At 40.3% G+C, this 24,030-nt stretch overlaps 1 protein-coding gene across 2 annotated transcripts in view; it reads left to right on the plus strand.

Annotated features, from left to right (window-relative positions):
• LOC125776725 (uncharacterized) overlaps nucleotides 1–23,374 on the plus strand; it is a 34,804-nt gene extending 11,430 nt beyond the window's left edge. The window contains exons 1-2 of one of the 2 annotated variants that reach the window (XM_049450275.1): nucleotides 3,138–3,267; nucleotides 21,938–23,374. In XM_049450275.1, coding sequence (XP_049306232.1) covers nucleotides 3,232–3,267; nucleotides 21,938–22,537 — 636 coding nt within the window. In that variant the 5' untranslated portion in view covers nucleotides 3,138–3,231 and the 3' untranslated portion in view covers nucleotides 22,538–23,374. Of the gene's footprint in view, nucleotides 1–3,137; nucleotides 3,268–21,937 lie in introns of those variants that run through there. The other variant, XR_007421908.1, reaches the window with a different exon arrangement.
• The last annotated feature ends 656 nt before the right edge of the window (nucleotides 23,375–24,030 follow it).

The following is a 24,030-nucleotide window of genomic DNA, read 5'->3' on the forward strand; positions in this document are numbered from 1 at the left end:
CCGCCACCATATCCTCCTCCAGGAACTGTAAAATACAGAAGAATTCAATATTATTCCTGACCACTATGCAAGTTCTAGATCTCTCGCTAGAAAGATCCCAGATTACCTTCTTGAATTCTGTCTTGAGGCCTTTAACCTCGACTCTGTAGACCTAAGGCGCTTGGATCCGCAGGATACCCAGTTTATCCGATGTGGACCTGCTCGTTATGACAACGAAGCAGTCGCCGCGTGATGCAGGTTCATCTGGGCGACTTCCACGTCGATGGCCTGGCTGGAGGGTAGGTCTTCTCCCTGACCACAGGATTTCTCATCGGCGACGTCAGCGGTCGCGGGTTGATTCGCAACCTCATCCACCTGCATCCTCTCCACTTCCGAAGCCGCCACATTCGCAGCCTACTTCGCGTTACTCCCGCATGGTTGAGTAGCAGCCTTATCTGCTTCCTTGCTCCCGGTGGCTACGGGCTTGTGTAGCCTCATGACCACCGTGCTAAACCTGTAGTACAGGCGGAAGCTCGCTGCTTGGACGAACTTGTACGAATTGTCATCTATGTGCAAGTATAGTTCTTTCATATCTCCTTTTTCCTCAAGCTTGCTGCTGACGACGCGCCAGGCCGAGATTCTGAGGCCCAGGTTCTGGTTCTCGACCAGACCTAAAGCAAACTCATAAGGCTTGTGTCCGCACCAGGGGAGGAACATCATCATGCTGTGCATGACCGGTGGATCTTCTGCCCGTCTCGCACAGAGGACAAGACCATTCCAGCCTTCCAACTTTGGGGCAAACTCCCGTAGCCAGTTGGCGGACGTCTCGTCCTTGCAGTCTATCTGCAACATGCCTCTTTAGAACTGCAGCCAAAAGAAGGACGCCGCGTATTCACTCCCTCCACCCGGGGGGATCCGGTGCGGATGCTTGGCCTCCGGCTATCCTTGTGCTACAGCCCCTCATCTTTTTGGAGCTGGGGGGCTCTTGCGGCGTGATCTGCTCGCCCTTACGCTTCGCGGTTTGTACATAAGTGGCCAAAGGCGCTGCCCTTCCGTCACCTCATATTGCGGTCAGAGTTGCACTGACCGGGCACGATTACTAGCCCCGCTGCCTTGTACGCGATCAGATGCGGTCCTGCCACGCTTCTTTGCAGGGGAAACACTGTTCCCTCTGCTTCTGCCCTTGGCCATAGCTTCCGCCACCTTGGGAGTCTTCCCATCCCGGAGGTGCCGCAGGTATCACTTGAGGCTGGCACAGCTCATGCCCTTCCTGCGAGGAAGAGCGGCTATAGCCGCTTTCGCCGGCCGAGCGTCGCTGCATGAGGGCATGTCGTCGTCATCCTCCCTGGCATGCTCCTCGAACAGCGCCCGCTTCTCTGGCGAGAGAGTATCAAGGAAGCTAAACTTCCACTTAGCTCTTTAATCCCCCTGCCTGGAGCTGCGCCGATTACCTTATCCTTCTGATTGTCCGTGGCTGTTGTCCTTGGTTGTTGCCTTGTTGGGTTGTTAGGTGTTGTTGTTGTTATTAATTTTTGTTGTTGAGTTTTGTCCTTCTTTTTCCTTTGGGTCAACGCGGTGAGCTGTCGCGTCTACTTTGCTTTAGGGGAACTAAGGGTCCGCCACGCCAGAACTGTCGCGTCTACTTTGATTTAGGGGAACTAAGGGTCCGCCAAGAAAGAACCTCTTGACACGGTAAGGCCACGGTTACTCCCCAATTCGGCCCGGTTTTGGGAAGCCCCGTTACAATACAGCCAAATTTACCTCCTGGCTGCAAATCTTCCAATGGGCACGGGAGTCGCATAACACCCTGGATTAGGAGGTGGTAGCTCTTGGTTGCGCACGCATGCGGCACCCGACATCTTTTGCCGAGTATGCCTTGCGACTATGCCCCTGCGCCATGGCAAGGTGCCTGCCATTCGCAGAAGATTAAGCAATAAGTTTGAACTTTGCTTAAAGACATATCAAGGTCCGACATTTTTTGCTTCCAAGATTATATCTATGCCCTAACATATATACCCTTGCAACTTGCAAGAAGCAAGGCCAAGGAAATGCCAGAAGATGGGAAACGTCAAACAAATGATCGAAATCTAAAGAATTGTGTTGAGATGAACTCCAGTCGCCCGAACTAATTTAACTAAAGGGCATCACTGATCAGTGAATACAACACTCTCCACATCAACATGTTAATTAGAAAAAAACAGGGCATCACTGACCAGTGAATACAACACTCTCCACATCAACACGTTAATTAGAAAAACAGGGCATCATTGATCATCTCCACACCAAACTGTTATTGTTCCATTTTTCATTTTATACCAACGAGAAGGTGACGCTGTGCCTTTTTTTGTTCTACACAGTTCTAGAAGTCACGTTCGCCGCTACACACGCGCACCGCACCGTCTATTTAAAACACTTTTAACTTTGGATTTTTGGCACCCTCCGGTCATTTTATATAGAGATCATTCGTTTGTTATTTGGCTTCTACCCGTTTTATATACATTAACTTTGGTTTGGTAACGTTTAACCTTTGAGTATCGCTACATGCGAAATAAATTGGCGTAGTATTCAGTGCTATAACTAAAAGGAAATTGGCGTAGTGTGCTAATCACATCAAAGAAGTTTTATTCAGTGCTATAACCTGAAAGTGATTGACCGTCCAAACGTCCCATTTCTACCGCTGTGTTGATAGATTAATTATCATCTCAACTACCATACGGTGTAAAAATATACAATTCATTTTTAAACATATATAATTCATTGGTGAATATATAAAACTTCCTTGTAAAAATATACAAATTATAGTAAGAAAAAAAATACCTGGGTTTATAAACTATTACTCTAATAAATATGGTCCTTCGAGAGAAAAAGAACGGCACTGTGGCGGAAAATTAAAATAAAAACGGTTAAAAAGTGAATAGTGGAAATTCTTGGCGTGCGGTAAAACAAATTAAAATCAAAACGGTTAAAAAGTGAATAGTGGAAATTCTTGGCGTGTGGTAAAACAAAAAAGTGAATACATGGACATACATACAAATATATACAGTTACGGCCAATAACACAGAAGCATCCATGTATATATGTATATACAGTGACAAGCAAAATTACAATTTTTTCGAAAAAGTGCAGTGACACAATAAATCAACAATAACATTACTAATAAAAAAAAAAACTTTTTAATAAACCAACATATTCACTTAACCCAACCTGCGGAGACACGAGGAGCTGAGCTTATCAGAAAAAGGCAAAACCTGTATGGAGACCCCTACGTCCCCCAGAACATCAATACAAGTGAGTCGTATCGATTCCCATTAGTATATTATCACACTATATGTATATGAATATGTATGTATGTTTGAAGCCCATATTGGCAACGGTTTGAAGACTTACAAAACGGTTGTGTAAAAATTTACATAAATCTAGCTAAGCTCTTCTTCGAAAAAAAAGGGAAAGATATGTATACATAGATATCGGTATAAACATTCCAGTTTATACTTACCTCAACTTTTAGTTGCCTCTCTTGCTTACTGAAGCAATAAGCAGGATTGCGTAACATAATTAAGCGCTGGCAGATTGAAGCATAAAAACGGCTAAAGATCCAACAAAAACTCAAACATACATACATAGATATATTTAATATATCTTAACTTATATTACACATATATATCATCATTCTAATTTTGGCGTATACTTCGGGTTTTTGCGCTCTTCAAAATACATACGCGGAATTAAAATTTATATATAGTACTTACATATATATATAAAAAAAAAAATATTTATAATAACATATGTATATTTGGGGTACTCACAACCCGTCGTAAAGCATCGAAAAATCGTAAAATTATACAGTTTTACACTGGTTTAAAAAAAAAAAAATTTTTTATGGGTTTCACACCAAAATGAGTTTACACATTTACAATTCTCAATGATATGTTTTCGAATCATTATAACCTATAACTTTACGAGACTTGTGAAAACCCTAATTATCTATACTAAAAATTTTAGAAATCTATACATACATACACACACACATATATATATATATATATATATATACACATATATATATATATATATACACATACGTATGGACTTTGAATATAAGTACGTACTATGTGAGCATGTACGTACTAATCTTTACATGCTCACATGCTCATATAGTACGTACTTATATTCAAAGTCCATATCGGCAACAACCTCTTGTTCTTCGTCATAGAACAAGCAGGATTACATACAAACATTTTACGCATATTACATGCACAGAATTGAGCACATATCGTGTATGCATAGTTACAAAGTGACCTCTTTAACGAGTGCACAAACAGGGAAATTGAGATAAGTCCGCATATACATAATTAAAAATTGAATATAAACTACATACAATTGTGCGAACGCTAAAACTGGAAAAAACGCGTATTTTATTAGTTTTAACAGAAATTAACGCTGTTATCGACTTGAAAAAATTTTACGGTTCTCAAAATTTATCCGTATGTCTTAAATCGAAGAAAAAAATTATTCATATACATATATTACAATTTTCATCTAAATGAACACAGATTCAAAGGAATCTAAATCGCATCAATTTCTAAAAATACCAAAAATGATTTCGGATGAAAAAAGTCCATGTACACCGGCAGAAGCTACACGCTCGAAGCAAGGTGCTACAAAACAAAAACGGGGTAAAGACATTTCGTACGCTAAATTTTTATCAGAGAGTGACAGCTTAATACGATACTGCACTCGATTCTCATCTTCGCCGATTCTAGATAATTCTGAATCGGTACTAGAAATCAAGAATCGAAACCTTGACAATTTTTGGACACGTCTCCAAGCGGCCTATGACGCCATTGTAGAAACGGATGATTCGGATCTTCCGGAAATTTTCAAAACCTCGGCTTACTCCAATTATGAAAATTGTCTTGACCAATATGAAGAGACAAAAGCCATGATCTCTGAGATCACAACTGAGAGTAGAGCTACCACAAACACAGGCCCAAGAGGCAAGTTCAGGTATTCACCTCAAAGTGCCAGCATGTGACACAGAAATTTTTCATGGGGGTAATGAACAATGGCCGTCCTTCCGGGACATGTTCACCGCCGTTTACATAAACCACCCAAAGTTATCTAATGCACAAAAATTGTATCATCTCCGATACAAAACAAAAGGTCAAGCAGGCATCATATTAAAACAGTTCACTCTTAATGACAACAATTTCAATTTAGCTTGGGAAGCTTTAAAAGAACGATACGAGAATGAAAGAATACTGGTCGACAAACAAGTGACCATATTAATGAATTTACCAAAAATTCAGAGAGAAACAAGCGAAGCATTCATAAAACTTCAATCGACTGTTTCGAATTGTTTGTCGGTTCTGACGACACAAAATATTCCCACTGACAATTGGGTACTGGTAAACATATGCTCCGCGGCATTACCAGAAAAATCGTTGCTTTTGTGGGAGCAATCGCTCTCTTCGCGAAGAAAGTGCCCAACGTGGCAACAGATGAAAGATTTCCTAACTACCCAATATGAAATCGCGGAAAGGGTAGATAAAAAAATGGTCAGAACTAAACATGACCTAAATCGCAGCTTCAGGCTACCCCAAGCAAATAACAACAACAACTTAAATCGTAGTTTTTTCAAAACACAATCGTTCACTTCCGAACAAAACAATCATACGTCATGCGAACTATGCACAGGAGGGCATAAACTCAAATCTTGCGATAAGTTTAAAAAATTGAATATTAATGAAAGGAACAACTTTGTCAGATCAAAAAGACTCTGCACAAATTGTTTGTCCCATTCTCACAATCTAAATAATTGCGAAAGCAAATTCAATTGCGTATATTGCCACAAAAGGCATCATTCAATGTTGCACTTCAATAATTTCCCCAAAACACCCCAAACTAGCGCTTTCTCAAAAAGAGCCACCGGTTTATTTGCAACCGCAACTCCCGAATCTCAAAATTCCGAAATATGCCAAGAAGCACCATGCTGCTCAAAGGCTTTAAAAACTCAAACGCTACACAGCGAAAATCAAAGTAGGGTACTACTACCCACAGCAGTCGTCTCCATCGAACATCGAGGAGAACTGTTTAAGCTCAGAGCCCTAATAGACCAAGGATCACAACTTTCATAGCGTCTAGGGCACAAAATAAGCTAAAACTGCCAACAAAACAAGCCAACTTTAAAATTACGGGAATGGGCGGAAGAGTAGTTCAAATCTCAAATAAAATCTGCCCCATTACCCTAATTTCCCCCAAGCGGATAAGCGCATTCAAGCAGATGCAATAGTCTTACCGCAACTAACCAATTTGTTACCAAGCTATCACATAAATAGCAAGCAATGGCAAAAGGTTACACACCTAAAGCTAGCAGATCCCAACTGCAACACCCCCGCTCAAATAGACCTTCTATTAGGCAGCCATTTCATACCACAAATAATACTCGAAGGTATTGAGAAAATTTCAAATACACTTTTGGCACAAAAGACTATTTTCGGTTGGATACTAAGTAGACTAGTCACGGAACCAGTCACAACAATGACAACTCTAGTTGAGGAAATCTCAAATGAGTACCTCAATTCACAATTGAGAAAATTTTGGGAGTTAGAAGAACTCCCCCCATTTCAATCACAACCCCCGAAGATCAGTATTGTGAAGACTTTTACAAAGCCACAACTACTAGATCAGATGATGGTCGGTATGTCGTACGACTACCACTAAAGCAACAATTCCCAGATACACTCGCCTTAGGTCATTCTCGCACCTCTGCCATACAGCAGTTTCTAAGTATGGAAAAAAACCTACTTAGAAAAGGAGAGCTTAAACAAGATTTTGATGGTGCCTTAGAAGAATACCTCCATTTAGACCATATGGAGGAAGTAAGCCCATGCGAAAAAATCACAAAAGGCAAATATTACTCATTCTACTTGCCACATCATGCAGTAGTAAAGCCTGACAAGAAAACAACAAAAGTCAGAGTTGTCTTCAATGCCTCAAGAACTACTAGCTCCGGGAATTCCCTAAGTAGTAGTAAAGCCTGACAAGAAAACAACAAAAGTCAGAGTTGTCTTCAATTCCTCAAGAACTACTAGCTCCGGGAATTCCCTAAACGATATCCTGTTTACGGGACCCACGCTCCAACCTGATTTAATGCTGCTTATTCTAAACTGGCGTATATTCAAATACGTATTCAACGGGGACGTCGAAAAAATGTATAGACAAATAGTCGTACATAAAGACGATCAAGATTTTCAGCGCATTATTTTCCGAAAATCCCCCAATAGTCCACTTCGCGACTTCAAGTTAAAAACAGTTACCTTTGGCGTAAACTGTGCCCCATATCTAGCCATCCGTACACTCCACGAACTGGCAGAAGACACAAAGTCAGAATTTCCTCTGGCAACAAAATTCTTAAAAACACAAACGTATGTAGACGATATTCTGTCTGGGAGCCACAGCCTCTCACAAGCATACGAGTCCTTATCACAAGTGACAAAGGCCCTCAACACCGCAGGGTTTCTCCTAAAAAAGATTACGGCAAATCACCCAAATATATTAAAAGACATACCAAAAGAAAATTTGTTGGATACTAATTTCCTCATATTCGAAGAGGAAAGTACCACAAAAACTCTAGGCATCCAATGGAATGCGATATCGGACCAGTTTTCCTATACGACCGAGTCCATATCCGCCGTTACAAAACGCCAAATTCTCTCCTCTGTGGCAAAACTTTTTGACCCCGCAGGATGGCTTTCGCCAATTATGATACAAGCCAAAATCCTGATACAAGAACTATGGCTAGATGGTACCGACTGAGACGAGCAAGTAAAACCACTTCGTCTAGAAAAGTGGTCCCAGTTCGCCAGTAATCTGAACGACATCTCGCAGATACAAATTCCACGGTGGGTAAACTATTCTCCCGAATACAAAGTGGAACTACACGGCTTCTGTGACGCCTCTGAAAAAGCATATTGTGCCACCATGTATGTGCGCACACAAAGCGATACCGCAACCACAAGCCACTTATTAGTGGCAAAAGCAAAAGTTGCGCCTCTAAAAACGATAAGTCTACCACGACTTGAACTCTGCGGCGCCCTGCTACTAGCAAAACTAGTTTCCGTGGTGCAGACCCACTTAGACATGGCGAAATACAAGCTATATCTCTGGTCTGATTCCGAAATAGTCCTAGCCTGGTTGGAAAAACCCCCACATGCATGGAAAACATATATTTCCAACCGAACCTCGCAAATACTTGACTTAGTGGGATCCGCCACATGGCGACACGTAGCCAGTGCTGACAATCCTGCCGATCTAGGTACAAGAGGGTGCAAACCCCTGCACCTGGCCACCACCACGCTCTGGTGGAATGGCCCTCGATGGCTAGCAGAATCTTCCGATTCTTGGCCACAATCGCCACTGCGCAACATAATTGCGCCCGAGAGTCGAAAAATCGACACCTACTACACAATATTGGAGGATAATGACATCCTTGAACGATTTTCAACGTTCCCCCGAGCCCTCAGAGTCGTCGCCTATATGCTCCAGTTCATAGAGCGACTTAAACATAAACTGAAAAGAGCAACTTACCCCCAATGCGATACATTGACGCACCAAGCCTTACAAAAGGCAAAGGTCGCTCTTATCGCATCAACTCAAACGCGCTACTCCTGCCGCGACATAGCATCACTAAGAGAATTGAAGCCGATTGATAAAAAAAAAGCTCACTCTTAGTGCTAACCCCGTTTCTAGACACGAAAGGGCTGCTTCGGGCCAATGGTCGGCTTGCCAATTCAAGCCTAACATACAACGAGCGCCACCCCATAATAATACCTGAGTGAACAGGTGGGTGCCCAACTTAGCGGAAGGCACACCCTTCAGTCAGTTACACTCGCGTTATATTCTATCTACATATGTATGTGAGTGAAAATGCGGTGGATCTCAGATAGATTATATGAATTTTATTATTTTTTATAACAAATTATTTACAATTAATTTATGGTATATAAATAAGCGGGCCCGAGGGTAATGAAACGATTTGTCGATTTTTAGTTAATAAGTTAATTCCAGCGCGCGAGATGAGTGACGGAAAAACGCATGTTAATGTGCGCACTGTATTTGACGAGTTGAATGTGTAAAACGAATGTGTTGATGCTCGGTTGGTAGAGATCGAAAAAGCCCGCAATCCTTTTTTCCAGCCTTTTTGTTATGTGCGTTGATTGATGTGGAGGTGTGTTGAGTTGTGTTGAGTGGCATCAGCTGTGGTGAACCGCGCTGTAGCATTAGGATGCGCCAGTTTCACCGGGTAGAGGGGGTGGATGCTTAACTCATTTAAACATCCTGGGCCCCCTAGGCGAATATTTTGCCTAGTTTTATATTTATTATTTGAGACATGTAATATGTAATGGTTTTAATAGGATATTGTATTTTGTGTATGTATTGTTGCTATATACATACTGTATTAATCTAGCAAAAAAGTTGTTTGCTTGTATTAATTTGTTAGCGGTTATTTAAATTTTATGTTTCATCGGTGTGGTATACCGGTTGTTTATTATTTGCCTTTTCTATGTTATCGGCAATGTTTGGACTTTATTTATTCTCGCCTTATGAAGGATAGTAACTCCACGCCTGGCCAGATATGGCCAGAATGGGTACTCCTTAGCCCTGGAGTTAGGACTGTGGCATTAGAAGGGTCTTGCGAGAGAATGGCCTTGAATGGAGAACGGCTTCGATTCATAAAGTAGAAAATTCTTCTTAACTAAGTTAATGCTTTTTATAACTGATTCACATAACCCACCCATGTAAGGAGCGATAAGAGCGACCTTAGCTTTGTAAGAGTAGGTGTGTCCATGTATCGCATTGTTTTTCAAAATTTAAGCCTCTGTGGGGCAATATTGTAAGAAAAGTGTCGCTTTTCTTTTTTTTTCTTTTTGAGATAATTTTGTTATGTTTTAGTGCCTATACATGAATTTGGCGTTTTGATTTTTTAATCAGGATTTATGTATCATTATTGGCGAAAGCCATCCTGCGGGGCCGAAAAGTTGTATGCGCTTTTGACATAGGAGGAAGTTTCTCTATATCTCGAAATTTCCTTAATTGTGAATTAAGGTTTGCATTATCCTCAACTTGAGTTGGTATGGTGGTAACTGGTTCTGAAACTAGTCCACTTAGAATCCAACCGAATATAGTGTTTTGCGCTAGAAGGGTGGTTGATATTTTCTCAACACCTTTAAGTAATATTTGCGGTATAAGGTCGCTGCCTAATATAATATCTATTTGGGATGGTTTGTGGCAGTCGGGATCTGCTAGTTTTAAGAGTGAGACCTTCTGCCAATGTCTGATATCTATGGGATAGCTTGGAAGCATATTTGTTAATTGCGGTAGGACTATAGCTTCTGCTTTAATTCGCTTATCCGCTTGGGGGGAAATTAGGGTAATGGGACAGATTTTATCAGAGTTTTGGATTACTTTTCCGCCCATTCCCGTAATTTCAAAATTTGATTGTTTGGTTGACAATTTTAGTTTATTTTGTGCCTTAGACGCTATGAACGATCGTTGTGATCCTTGGTCTATTAAGGCTCTGAGATTGAACAGTTCTCCTCGGTGTTCGATGGAGACGACTGCTGTGGGTAGTAGTACCCTGTTTTTATTTCCGCTGTGTAGCGTTTGCGTTTTTAATGCCTTTGAGCAGCATGGTGTTTCTTGGCAATTTTCGGGATTGGCTTTTTCAACTAAGCCCGTAGTTCTTTTTGCGCTCTTTTGAGGTGAGCTAGGAAATGTGCTGTAGTGAAGCATCGAATGGTGTCTTTTGTGACATTGTAAGCAATTAAATTTGCTTTTGCAATTTGTATATGTATGCGCATGTGACAGACAATTTGTGCAAAGTCTCTTTGACCTAACAAATTTATTTCGTTCGTTTACTTTTAAGTTTTTAAACCTCTCGCAAGATATCAGTTTATGCCCTCTTGTGCATAGTTCGCATGACGTTTTTTTTCTTTGTTCTGATGTGAACGTTTGTGTTTTGTAAAAGCTTTTGCTTAAATTTTTGTTGCTTCTAGCTTGGGGTCTATTTAAGCCACTATTTTGGTCGTGTTTAATGTTCTTATTTTTTATTATTTTTTCTTCTAACCTTTCCGCAATTTCATATTGGGTGGTGAGAAAATCTTTCATTTGTTGCCACGTTGGGCACTTTTTTCGTGATGAGAGCGATTGCTCCCATAGAAGTAACTACTTTTCTGGTAATGCGGCGGTGCAAATGTTTACCAGAATTGGGTCCCAGCTGTCTGTGGGAATATTAAGTGTCGATAGAACCGACAAACAATTTGAAACAGTGGATTCTAGTTTGATGAATTCTACACTTGTTCCTTTCTTAATTTTTGGCAAGTTTAATAGTGTCGTTACTTGATTATCGACCAGTATTCTTTTGTTTTCGTAACGTGCTTTTAGAGCCTCCCAAGCAAATTTGAAATTTTCGTCATTGAGAGCGAACTGTTTTACTATGACGCCTGCTTGACCTTTTGTCTTGTATCGGAGGTGATACAATTTTTGTACTTTTGATAGTTGTGGATGGTTGATGTAAACGGCTGTAAACATATCCCGTATATATTTATATTCTTCATAACCTCCATAGAATGTTTCTGTATCACATGGCGGCACCTCGAGGTGGATGCCGGAACTTGCCTTTTGACTATCTAATTGTGGCAGCTCTACTCTACTGTGGGGAGTAGGTGCAAATGCTTTAATGAGCTTTATTTGATCGGAGATCATAGCTTTTGTTTCTTCGAACTGGTCTAAGCAGTTTTCGTATATGGCGTAAGCAGATAATTTAAAATTTTGTGGCAGATCTGAATCGTCAGAATCTACAATAGCGTCATGAGCCGTTTGGAGGCGAGTCCAAAAATTTTTAAGATTTTGGCCTTTTACTTCTAATAACGATTCCGAGTGTTCGTGAATCGGTGAAGAGGCAAATCTAGTGCAGTATCTTGTTAAACTGTCACTTTCTGAAATGAATTTAATAGCCTGTTTTGAGCGTATAGCTGCTGCAGGTGTATTATTTTTGTGGTTAACCATTTTTGTTTTTTTGGTTTTTTTTTTTTAATTAATGAAGTACTATTATTTTTATTTACTTTAATTTATTTTGAGTATATGTTTAAATTGTTAATTACTATTAAAAATCGCGCTTTTTATTGATTAAAATATTTGTTGACCTATTGTTTTGTATATATGTAGGTATGCCCTAATACGTGGACTTTCGTATGTACGTATGTATGTACTTATATTTTGTGCAATTGAGAGCTCGTTAAAGAGATCAATTCGCTTTGTAACTAAGTATGCACGAAATATTTGTGCTAATATATACATAATGCTATACATGTGCTAATATATAAATATGGTTATCTGTAGTACTAGATTCCAGCATAAGAAGATACATCAAGCTACCTGGCTGTCTCCGGATCGAAAAACCACCAACCAGATCGATCATGTTGTGATAGACGGAAGACACGTCTCCAGTGTTTTAGATGTGCGTGCGCTCCGAGGTCCTAACATCGACTCGGACCACTATATTGTTGCAGCCAAAATTCGCACCCGCCTCTGTGCAGCAAAAAACGCACGCCAACAAACACAAGGAAGGTTCGACGTCGAGAAGCTGCAATCACAACAGACAGCCGAACGTTTTTCTACTCGGTTTGCACTCCTGCTCTCTGAGAGCACTCATCAACAATTCGGTATAAGGGAACTGTGGGACGGCATTTCAAACTCCTTACGTACAGCTGCAACCGAAACCATTGGTTTTCGGAAAGTGCAAAAGAACAGCTGGTACGACGAGGAGTGCCGTGTCGCAGCGGAGAGAAAACAGGCTGCCTACCTCGCAACGTTACGATCGACCACAACACGTGCGGGATGGGATAGATACCGAGAGTTGAAGAGGGAAGCGAGACGCAGACAGAAGAAGAGAGAGGCCGAAATGCGTGAGTACGAACAGCTCGATAAGCTGGCCAACAGGGGTAATGCTCGAAAATTCTACGAAAAGATGCGGCGGCTTACAGAAGGTTTCAAGACCGGAGCATACTCTTGTAGAACCCCCAAAGGTGATCTAGTTACCGATGCCCAGAGCATACTTAAATTATGGAGGGAACACTTCTCCAGCCTGCTGAATGGCAGTGAAAGCACAACACCGGGAGAAGGCGAACCCGATTCCCCAATCGATGACGATGGAACAGACGTTCCATTACCCGACCATGAAGAAGTTCGAATAGCAATCACCCGCCTGAAGAACAACAAAGCGGCAGGGGCCGATGGATTGCCGGCCGAGCTATTCAAACACGGCGGCGAAGAACTGATAAGGAGCATGCATCAGCTTCTTTGTAAAATATGGTCGGACGAAAGCATGCCCAACGACTGGAATTTAAGTGTGCTATGCCCAATCCATAAAAAAGCAGACCCCACAAACTGCGCCAACTACCGTGGGATTAGCCTCCTCAACATCGCATATAAGGTTCTATCGAGCGTACTGTGTGAAAGATTAAAGCCCACCGTCAACGAACTGATTGGACCTTGTCAGTGTGGCTTTAGACCTGGCAAATCAACAACCGACCAGATATTCACCATGCGCCAAATCTTGGAAAAGACCCGTGAAAGGAGAATCGACACACACCACCTCTTCGTCGATTTCAAAGCTGCTTTCGACAGCACGAAAAGGAGCTGCCTTTATGCCGCGATGTCTGAATTTGGTATCCCCGCAAAACTGATACGGCTGTGTAAACTGACGTTGAGCGGCAACAAAAGCTCCGTCAGGATCGCGAAGGACCTCCGAGCCGTTCGATACCAAACGAGGTTTCAGACAAGGCGACTCCCAATCGTGCGACTTCTTCAATCTGCTGCTGGAGAAAATTATTAGAGCTGCAGAACTGAATCGAGCAGGTACAATCTTTTATAAGAGTGTACAGCTGCTGGCGTATGCCGATGATATTGATATCATCGGCCTCAACACCCGCGCCGTCAGTTCTGCTTTCTCCAGGCTGGACTAGGAAGCAAGACGAATGGGTCTGGCAGTGAACGAGGGCAAGACGAAATATTTCCTGTCATCAAACAAACAGTCGTCGCACTCGCGACTTTGCACTCACGTCACTGTTGACAGTTATAACTTTGAAGTTGTAGATAATTTCGTCTATCTTGGAACCAGCGTAAACACCACCAACAATGTCAGCCTAGAAATCCAACGCAGGATAACTCTTGCCAACAGGTGCTACTTCGGACTGAGTAGGCAATTGAGAAGCAAAGTCCTCTCTCGACAGACAAAAACCAAACTCTATAAGTCTCTCATAATTCCTGTCCTGCTATATGGTGCAGAGGCTTGGACGATGACAACAGCGGATGAGTCGACGTTGCGAGTTTTCGAGAGAAAAATTCTGCGAAAGATTTATGGTCCTTTGCGCGTTGGCCACGGTGAATATCGCATTCTATGGAACGATGAGTTGTATGAGATATACGACGACATTGACATAGTTCAGCGAATTAAAAGACATCGGCTATGCTGGCTAGGTCATGTTGTCCGGATGGATGAAAGCACTCCAGCTCTGAAAGTATTCGACGCAGTACCCGCCGGGGGAAGCAGAGGAAGAGGAAGACCTCCACTCCGTTGGAAGGACCAAGTGGAGAAGGACCTGGCTTCGCTTGGAATATCCAATTGGCGCCACGTAGCGAAAAGAAGAAACGACTGGCGCGCGGTTGTTAACTCGGCTATAATCGCGTAAGTGGAGTCTACGCCAATTAAGAAGAAGAAGAATATATACATATGTATGTGTATTTAAATTATTTTTTTTCTTTTGTGCAATCCTGCTTGTTTTTGTTTGACATAAAACCAAAGGTATTGCGGGATGTTTGGCAATGTGTACTTTGAATTTGCAATTTGCAAGTGTTCATATACACCGAATTATTATTTTTTTTTTTTTTTTGTTTTTTACGTAATTTAGTATACTGAATTTGTATTTACTTTACCACCGTATTATAAGTGAATTTTAAAATTACTTTTTGAATTTTAATATTACGTATATTTTTTACCAGTACCCAGTGTAGGGTATAATGTCACTGGCTGATTGTTTGCCGTCTATATGTATGTTTGCACTGCGAAGAGAGCGCAAAAACGTAATAAGTGATGTGCAGGTACGTTTGCTTATGGACTTATGTATGTACATATGTATAGTAATCAATATGTTGTAATATGTCTGATATTAACGGGTGATTTTTTTGAGGTTAGGATTTTCATGCATTAGTATTTGACAGATCACGTGGGATTTCAGACATGGTGTCAGTATGCTTTGACATTTCATCATGAATAGACTTACTAACGAGCAACGCTTGCAAATCATTGAATTTTATTACCAAAATCAGTGTTCGGTTCGAAAATTTTTTATCGACAAATTTTGTTCAGCGATGAGGCTCATTTCTGGTTGAATGGCTACGTAAATAAGCAAAATTGCCGCATTTGGGGTGAAGAGCAACCAGAAGCCGTTCAAGAACTGCCCATGCATCCCGAAAAATGCACTGTTTGGTGTGGTTTGTACGCTGGTGGAATCATTGAACCGTATTTTTTCAAAGATGCTGTTGGACGCAACGTTACGGTGAATGGCGATCGCTATCGTTCGATGCTAACAAACTTTTTGTTGCCAAAAATGGAAGAACTGAACTTGGTTGACATGTGGTTTCAACAAGATGGCGCTACATGCCACACAGCTCGCGATTCTATGGCCATTTTGAGGGAAAACTTCGGACAACAATTCATCTCAAGAAATGGACCCGTAAGTTGGCCACCAAGATCATGCGATTTAACGCCTTTAGACTATTTTTTGTGGGGCTACGTCAAGTCTAAAGTCTTCAGAAATAAGCCAGCAACTATTCCAGCTTTGGAAGACAACATTTCCGAAGAAATTCGGGCTATTCCGGCCGAAATGCTCGAAAAAGTTGCCCAAAATTGGACTTTCCGAATGGACCACCTAAGACGCAGCCGCGGTCAACATTTAAATGAAATTATCTTCAAAAAGTAAATGTCATCAACCAATCTAACGTTTCAAATAAAGAACCGATGAGATTTTGCAAATTTTATGCGTTTTTTTAAAAAAAAAAGTTATCAAGCTCTTAAAAAATCACCCTTTATAAGCATGTAATATGTATGTTAGGGTTTCTGTGAATATGTTTTTGTAGTATGAACATACATATGTACTAGCTGACCCCGCAGCCGTTGTCCTGCGCGAAATTATGTGTTTTGAAATGAAAAGACAAAAATTCATATCTTATTGATAATCATTTATTTGCTATTTGTCTACATTTTTCTTCAATGTAACGCAGCTTGATAAAAAAAATTTTTTTGTTTCTGTTTCAGTGCGTAAATGTACAGAGAAGATGGTTTTCCAACTCTTGAGCACGCCACGTATATCTGGCCGTGTGAAAAACATAGCATTTCCAAATGTATGCCACCCACTATGCGACTATTCTGTTGATCGTCATTTTAAATTAAATTTTCACTGGAAACGGAATACTTTTGAACCGAATTGGCAAATCGTTAGAACTCAAAAGAAATCCATAGAATCAAGCATTCTCTCCCTTATATTTGATAGGTGCATCACAATCAGATTGCGATGATGCGGTGGCATACCAGGCCTCTCCAAAGAATTTACAAATTCCACTGGTAATTCACGGTGTCGTCTTTATTGTCAGACGATCGATCGATTTGTATGATTGCAAGTCTCCTGGAATTTGACTTTGAATTTTCCAGTTTAAGTCAACAACATAGGTATTTGTGGCAGCTAAGATTGCTCGTACACTCAAGGAATCGTACTTACGACAGTTTGGCCAATGTTCGTATAAACATTCGTGATGAGTCCATCTTTCGTGAATTGATAAACGGCATATGGGATTGATATCAGACCATGGGAAGTATCAATCAGTATTGACCCATTTCCAATTGTTAGCGTATGCAATGTAAAATGTCTTCGGCAATGTAATTTTTGGTCGTATCCCATAACGCGGATTTGAAGGCTGATCATCGCGAAATGTGTGTGAACTTCAGTGGCATTCGTTTTTCGGGTGGATTGTGTAAGTTCATTCTAATGCATTGGTTGAGAACACACCTTGATGTCCATCTACTGGATGACCCTGCTTCCTGCGTAACAATTTCTTCGATGATGCATCCCATGTATAATATCAACGTATTTCGAATAGGGCAATGTTCTCGCAAACGGATCACTGACGGAAGTTGAAAAAAACTCGCTAATGTTAATTTTGTTGCTGGTGGTGTTTCTGTTGACTGTACTGTATTCTCTGGGTTGAAATAGACTCTTTGGTCATTCCCCAAATTAACTTCGAGACGCACAACAGTCGGAAAACGTTCATGAATTTCAAAAGAAATATCCTACAAAGCACTTTATTTCAGTTCACGTATCGACCGTGTCGTTTAAAACCAATAACCGCCATGTTGCTTCCTATGGTGACGTTTTTACAAACGTATTTTATCGATTACACCAAACTGCAATACGCAACATTCACATGACTTTTGAATATGAATTAGACAATAGTGGCGAATATGGTACGACCCATGTGTTGTCAACTTTGATGTGTTGTTAACTTCGATATTTACGCCGATAGAGTGGATATCCATCATTTCCAGCTTGTGTTTCAGAAAAGCACATGGATAATGTTTCGCGCATTTATTGTCAGGCATACAAACCGAAGTGTGATTGTGGTGTCCGCAAGGTCCATGAACCATGTTGGTTTTCATCACTTCATATAATACTGGATCTTTCTCTGCATCATTAATTTCCGCAGAAATGAGTTCATCAATTTGATCTGGTGTGACAACCATCCACCATCCAAAGAATATGTACGTGCGACAAACCTCTCTTTTGCCACTCAACAGAGTACATTTAGCATCTAACAGTACCACATATATGTACCTACCCTACTCCAAGATAAACTCCATGAAACATCGTAACTGTTGTTTGAAAAGTCGTGCTGTGACATCGTGACGATCGCTTGCTTATTGACCGCGATCCATAATTCCGCACGTATGTCACCGCATCCTGGGAGTACTTCTTGCCTTGCCTTGCCTTTGGCTGCCATACTTTGATGGACCGATATTAGGGCGACCTCTTCGTGGCTTCGTAACAAATTTCAATCTGCAATTGACCTCTTTGTGTGAAACGCACGTAAAGTTTTTACTGAATAATTTTTCTTTTGAATAGCCGGAATAAAAAAGCAAGCCACCGAAATTGAACTATTCAAATAATTTACAAATCAAAATATTGAAAAACAAAACAAACAAAAATTGAAAAAAAATGTTTATGGAAAAAAGATACTTTTTGGAATTACCCTAAAAAAAAAAAAGTATTCTCCTTGTTTGGGAGGAGACCTATCCGAATTGGTGGTAATCACCGAAATCGGTTCAGGCGTTCTCTAGTTATAAGCGTAGTAACTAACATCACTTTCTTTTATAGATATTAAGCGATGTGATAAAAACTTGATCCACAGATGTCGCCTTTTTCTTTGGCATCGTTTTGTTTAATACATGTTTATGCCAATTTAAGGTTTGAATATTGGATACTGCGATGGTAGCGCCATCCATCGGTCAAACATTCCAAATTTAAAAATTGATTAAAAATGAAAAAATAATTTAAAAAACATTTTCCAGTGGACCAAATTGTAAATATAAACCATTCCCGAATCTCCTTGAACGTACACACAAAATTTCATCAAAATCGGTCCATCCGTTTAGGAGCAATTCCAAGGCAAACACACGGTCAGAAGATTTATATATATAAAGATTAGGAATGTATGAAGAGAAATATATTTCCACTTGATATATATGCGAATAAGTATGTTTGTCTGTTTTGTTGTTTAAAATTTATTTTATGTGTTGCTTTCCACGTTATGATTTTAATGTTTGCCTTCGCTTACAAATTTTAAGCAATCCTGCTTATTACTCGTACTTGATCAAGTATAAGAGGTATTTACTATTTATTTTGTTGGAAGGTTTATATATATTATTATTATACACAAACATAAGCATATATAGGCATTCAATTTAATACCTATTTATGTTATGATGTCTATACACTTATGTATATATGGTATATATTTATCATATGTATTTATACTGCGCTAAGCGGTATTGAGGCTTTTACCGCATTTGGATTTTTTTTTTTTTTTACTTGTATCAAGCCGTTAAAGCGTATTTTTTATTACAAGTTTTATGTCAGATAAAACTGTAACATAAGTCATACATATTTGCATATCTTAAATTAAGGTGAAAATAATACGCTCACTTTGTACTCGGTATGGTATGTTTTGCAGGGTGTATGTACATATATGCATATGTTATCGCCTTCTGCTTTTTGTTCCTCTCTCTGAGCTCCAGCTGGCTACCTCCTTCTGCTGTTGTTTGTTCATTTGTTGTAATTATCGCGCCCGTTGTTTTTGTGTTTTAGCTTACTGTTTTATTTTCTCTTCTGCTGAAACTGTTTGGTATGTTTTGGTTCTGTAAGTTTATGTTTTATTACCGGAGTTTTGTTATTGCATATACTTGTATGCATATATTTTTGCCGAGTCACGACACTTGGTTTTTTGTTTTTTGTTGTATATGTTACTTATGTTTGAACATTCTTTTTTGTCACTTCACCGTGTTTTTTTGTTTTACTAAACTGCTTAGTAGCTTTATCTTTTAAATGCACTTTAATTTTTCTTTGTTTTGTTTGTTCACTGCACCTTCTGTTGATTTTTAAGTATAAGAATATGTTGTTGTTTTTTGATTTTTGTTCTGGTTAACCCTCTCATGCCCGATGTTGCATATATGCAACATTTACATAAGTATATGCTTCTAAGTCTCGTTATATCAGTTTTATTGACGCGTGGTTTTTTTCATTATGTAGTCTGGTTTATTGTGTAAGCTTACAGTGAATTGTACTATCGTAAGCTATACAAGGGTTCATTCAGTAGGCGTTTTTCGTGGAGTGAAACTGTCGAGATCGCGAATTGTCAAGATCGCGAAAAAAGGGGTTGACGCGAAAAGTGCTTAAAAAGATTAAAATAGCTGTTTTATTGTTAAACCAAGGGAAAACATGAATAAATAAACATAATTTAGTTATTGAAAATAAAAATAAATCATTGGAAAAGTATTAAGTTTGTTTAAAATAATTTTGTAAAAGGCCTGTTGTCTATAAGCAACATCCTGTAATTAACGAACCAGGACATTCAGGACTTTGAAATTTTAATCAGTTCATACTTGAGTTAAGACTAACACATATCTGTCCTAAAAAATGTTTTAGCTTCGCCCACTTTAATTCGGGCATGAAAGGGTTAAGTCACTGCACTGGTTTTTTCACTGCGCAATAGTTTTTTTTTTCGTTTGGCCCACTACATTTTTTGTTTTTTATAAATCCATAGTGCCTGTCACTATGGCTCGAAGGACCATGAACAGGTGGGTGCCCAACTTAGCGGAAGGCACACCCTTCAGTCAGTTACACTCGCGTTATATTCTATCTACATATGTATGTGAGTGAAAATGCGGTGGATCTCAGATAGATTACATGAATTTTATTATTTTTTATAACAAATTATTTACAATTAATTTATGGTATATAAATATGCAGCATGTGGTACGACAGGAATATTACATTCCACGTTTGAAGCCCCAAATCAAGAAATGCATTTTCAGGTGCAAGATCTGCACTATGCATAAACAGAAAATGCGTACACAGATTATGGCAGCACTTCCACCGGAACGCTGCAACTTTGCTCCGCCTTTTACCACTACAGGTGTAGATTTTGCTGGTCCTTTTCAGATAAAGGCTTCCATGCTAAGATCTCCTACCCTCATGAAAGGCTATGTGGCTGTTTTTGTCTGTTTCACAACAAAAGCAGTACACCTGGAGCTATGTACTAATCTGACCAGGGAGGCTTTTCTTGCCGCATTTGCTCGCTTCGTCGCAAGACGTGGTTTTCCTTCAAAAATCATGGGCGATAATGGCAAAACATTTATTGGAGCCCAAAGCGCTACAGAGAAACAGTTTGTGGAGTTCATGAAACAAGTCTCACCTGACATTGTTCAAAAATACGTCCCTCAAGGTATAAACTGGCAATTCATCCCCCCAAGCGCTCCTCACATGGGTGGTTTATGGGAATCAGCGGTAAAGAGCTTTAAATATCATTTCAAGAAGCTCGCTGGCAACCTCAAATTCAATTATGAAGAATTCACGACACTGTTAACCAGAATCGAAGCCGTTCTCAACTCACGGCCTCTCGCTGCACTCTCGCAAGACCCCTCCGAATTTGCTGCCCTTACCCCAGGGCATTTTCTTAAAGGAGCGCCCATTCTGGCCACACCTGAGCCAGGCATGGAGTCGCCGTCCTTACTAAACAGATGGGAACGAATTAAAATTCTCCATCATAATTTTAGCCGACGATGGAAAGAAGAGTATTTAAAAGACCTTCACAAGAGGTATAAATGGAAAATCCCAGAACAGGCTCCAATGCTTGGAGATTGTGTCCTAGTTCACGACGATTGTCTCCCCCCCACAGAATGGCGGCTTGGCCGCATAGAGAAACTTCACTACGGTTCCGACGGTCACATCCGGGTGGTTGATCTCCGTACGCAAAACGGAACGCTAACCCGGCTGCTTATCAAATTATGTTTCTTACCAACTGCCGCCACTCACGAAAACGTAAATAATAACCCTTCCTAAACTGATCCGAAAAGACGGGAAAAAGAAAATAAATTAATAATATCATTAAAAAAAACCCGAAAAAATGATTACAATAAGCTTGAAGCCGTAAGACAAACGTAGACCTACATATATATCGCAACCCCATAGACGGACGATCATTTAGTCATGCCCTCTCACGTGGCATCCTGTTCATGCACGCTTACAGGCAATCAACTTATAATCATTACGATTTTCTCTTTCCACAGATCGATATGGATACACCGGTAACCCCCACGCCAACTCTCCGTTCGGCTGTTACTGTGCCTCGCTCCGGAACTGTTCCAGTAGCAGCGCCCCGAACCATCACGGCAGCCACGGCGCCAACCGTGACACGAAGCTCAACATGCGCAGCACCGACGCCGGCGCCTCCGAAACCGCACCGCACCAGATGTTCGCTCTGTTGCCGTTCTCATAGGCTGCAGCATTGCTCTATTTTCAAGGGAATGTTACCCGTACAACGTCAGAAGGTGGCACAGGCACATGGGCATTGTTTAAACTGCTTGGCCCAGTCACACGCCACGCTTGAATGCGAATCTGATACCTTGTGCCGGTTGTGTGAAAGACCGCATCATACGTTACTCCACCGGAACGCCGGACATCCTGGCTCACCAACTGTCCTCCGCCGCCGTACGGCCACCCGACGATCGCAGCCTAACCGTGTGGCACGGCATCTAGAAGCTGGATGGTTCTGGCGCCTCCTCAATACGACATCCACGCGCAACCAAATAAGGCCACAACCTCACCGCCCCACCGGCCTGAGCGGCGTTGTAGCTACGTTACAGGCACTACAGCGTCTACTAGGCTAGTACTCGCCGAACTAATTTAACTAAAGGGCATCACTGATCAGTGAATACAACACTCTCCACATCAACATGTTAATTAGAAAAAAACAGGGCATCACTGACCAGTGAATACAACACTCTCCACATCAACACGTTAATTAGAAAAACAGGGCATCATTGATCATCTCCACACCAAACTGTTATTGTTCCATTTTTCATTTTATACCAACGAGAAGGTGACGCTGTGCCTTTTTTTGTTCTACACAGTTCTAGAAGTCACGTTCGCCGCTACACACACGCACCGCACCGTCTATTTAAAACATTTTTAACTTTGGATTTTTGGCACCCTCCGGTCATTTTATATAGAGATCATTCGTTTGTTATTTGGCTTCTACCCGTTTTATATACATTAACTTTGGTTTGGTAACGTTTAACCTTTGAGTATCGCTACATGCGAAAGAAATTAGCGTAGTATCCAGTGCTATAACCTAAAAAGAAATTGGCGTAGTATCCAGTGCTATAACCTAAAAGGAAGTTGGCGTAGTATCCAGTGCTGTAACCTAAAAGGAAATTGGTGTGGTGTGCTAATCGCATCAAAGAAGTTTTATTCAGTGCTATAACCTGAAAGTGATTGACCGTCCAAACGTCCCATTTCTACCGCTGTGTTGATAGATTAATTATCATCTCAACTACCATACGGTGTAAAAATATACAATTCATTTTTTAAACATATATAATTCATTTTTAACCATATATTGGTAATATATACAACTTCCTTGTAAAAATATACAAATTATAGTAAGAAAAAAAATACCTGGGTTTATAAATTATTACTCTAATAAATAAATTGTATATAACGTATTCAGACCGAATCTGCTAATTTCGTGATTCGTTAGTTGATACTTCGTTAAAAGGTTTAACTGTGAACATACTCTTTTGCTATGCTTCAGTAGTATGGTAAGTTTTGTTCCAAAACAGCTGATTCAATTTTATTAAAGAGTAAAAATGCGTCTAGAAAGTGCAAAATCAAAAATTGTCAATAATTTAATTGAAAATTATATGGAACAGATAAAATTTATTACTGGTAAGTACTTAAAATTATTATACAGAGTCAATGCTACTCTGTATAATAATTAACTAACTAACTTTCAAATTATTTCAAGATTTACTCAGTGAAGATAAAGATTTGGTAGAAGTACCATTGACGAGGTATATGATGATTTGCTCATTACACTAAACTGTCATAGAAGTGTAGAAAATATTGTTCCAAAGCCAATTTATTGGTGCGATGATATTTTAATCACAATGGATTACAATAGGTTCCGTCGAATGCTGTATGTAGACCGAACTCTATTCGCCCCCTAATTGATACTCATATCAAGTGGCGAAGATTTTAAAAAATGTAGTGGCAAGCAATTCCCCATTGCTATACAGTTAGCTGTCGTTTTATATAGATTCGGCTCATCTGGAGTATGTGCGTCGATACAAAGAATTGCGCCAACTTTTTGTGACGAAGG

This window comes from Bactrocera dorsalis, chromosome 2 (genome assembly GCF_023373825.1).
Source record: "Bactrocera dorsalis isolate Fly_Bdor chromosome 2, ASM2337382v1, whole genome shotgun sequence".
NCBI lineage: Eukaryota > Metazoa > Arthropoda > Insecta > Diptera > Tephritidae > Bactrocera > Bactrocera dorsalis.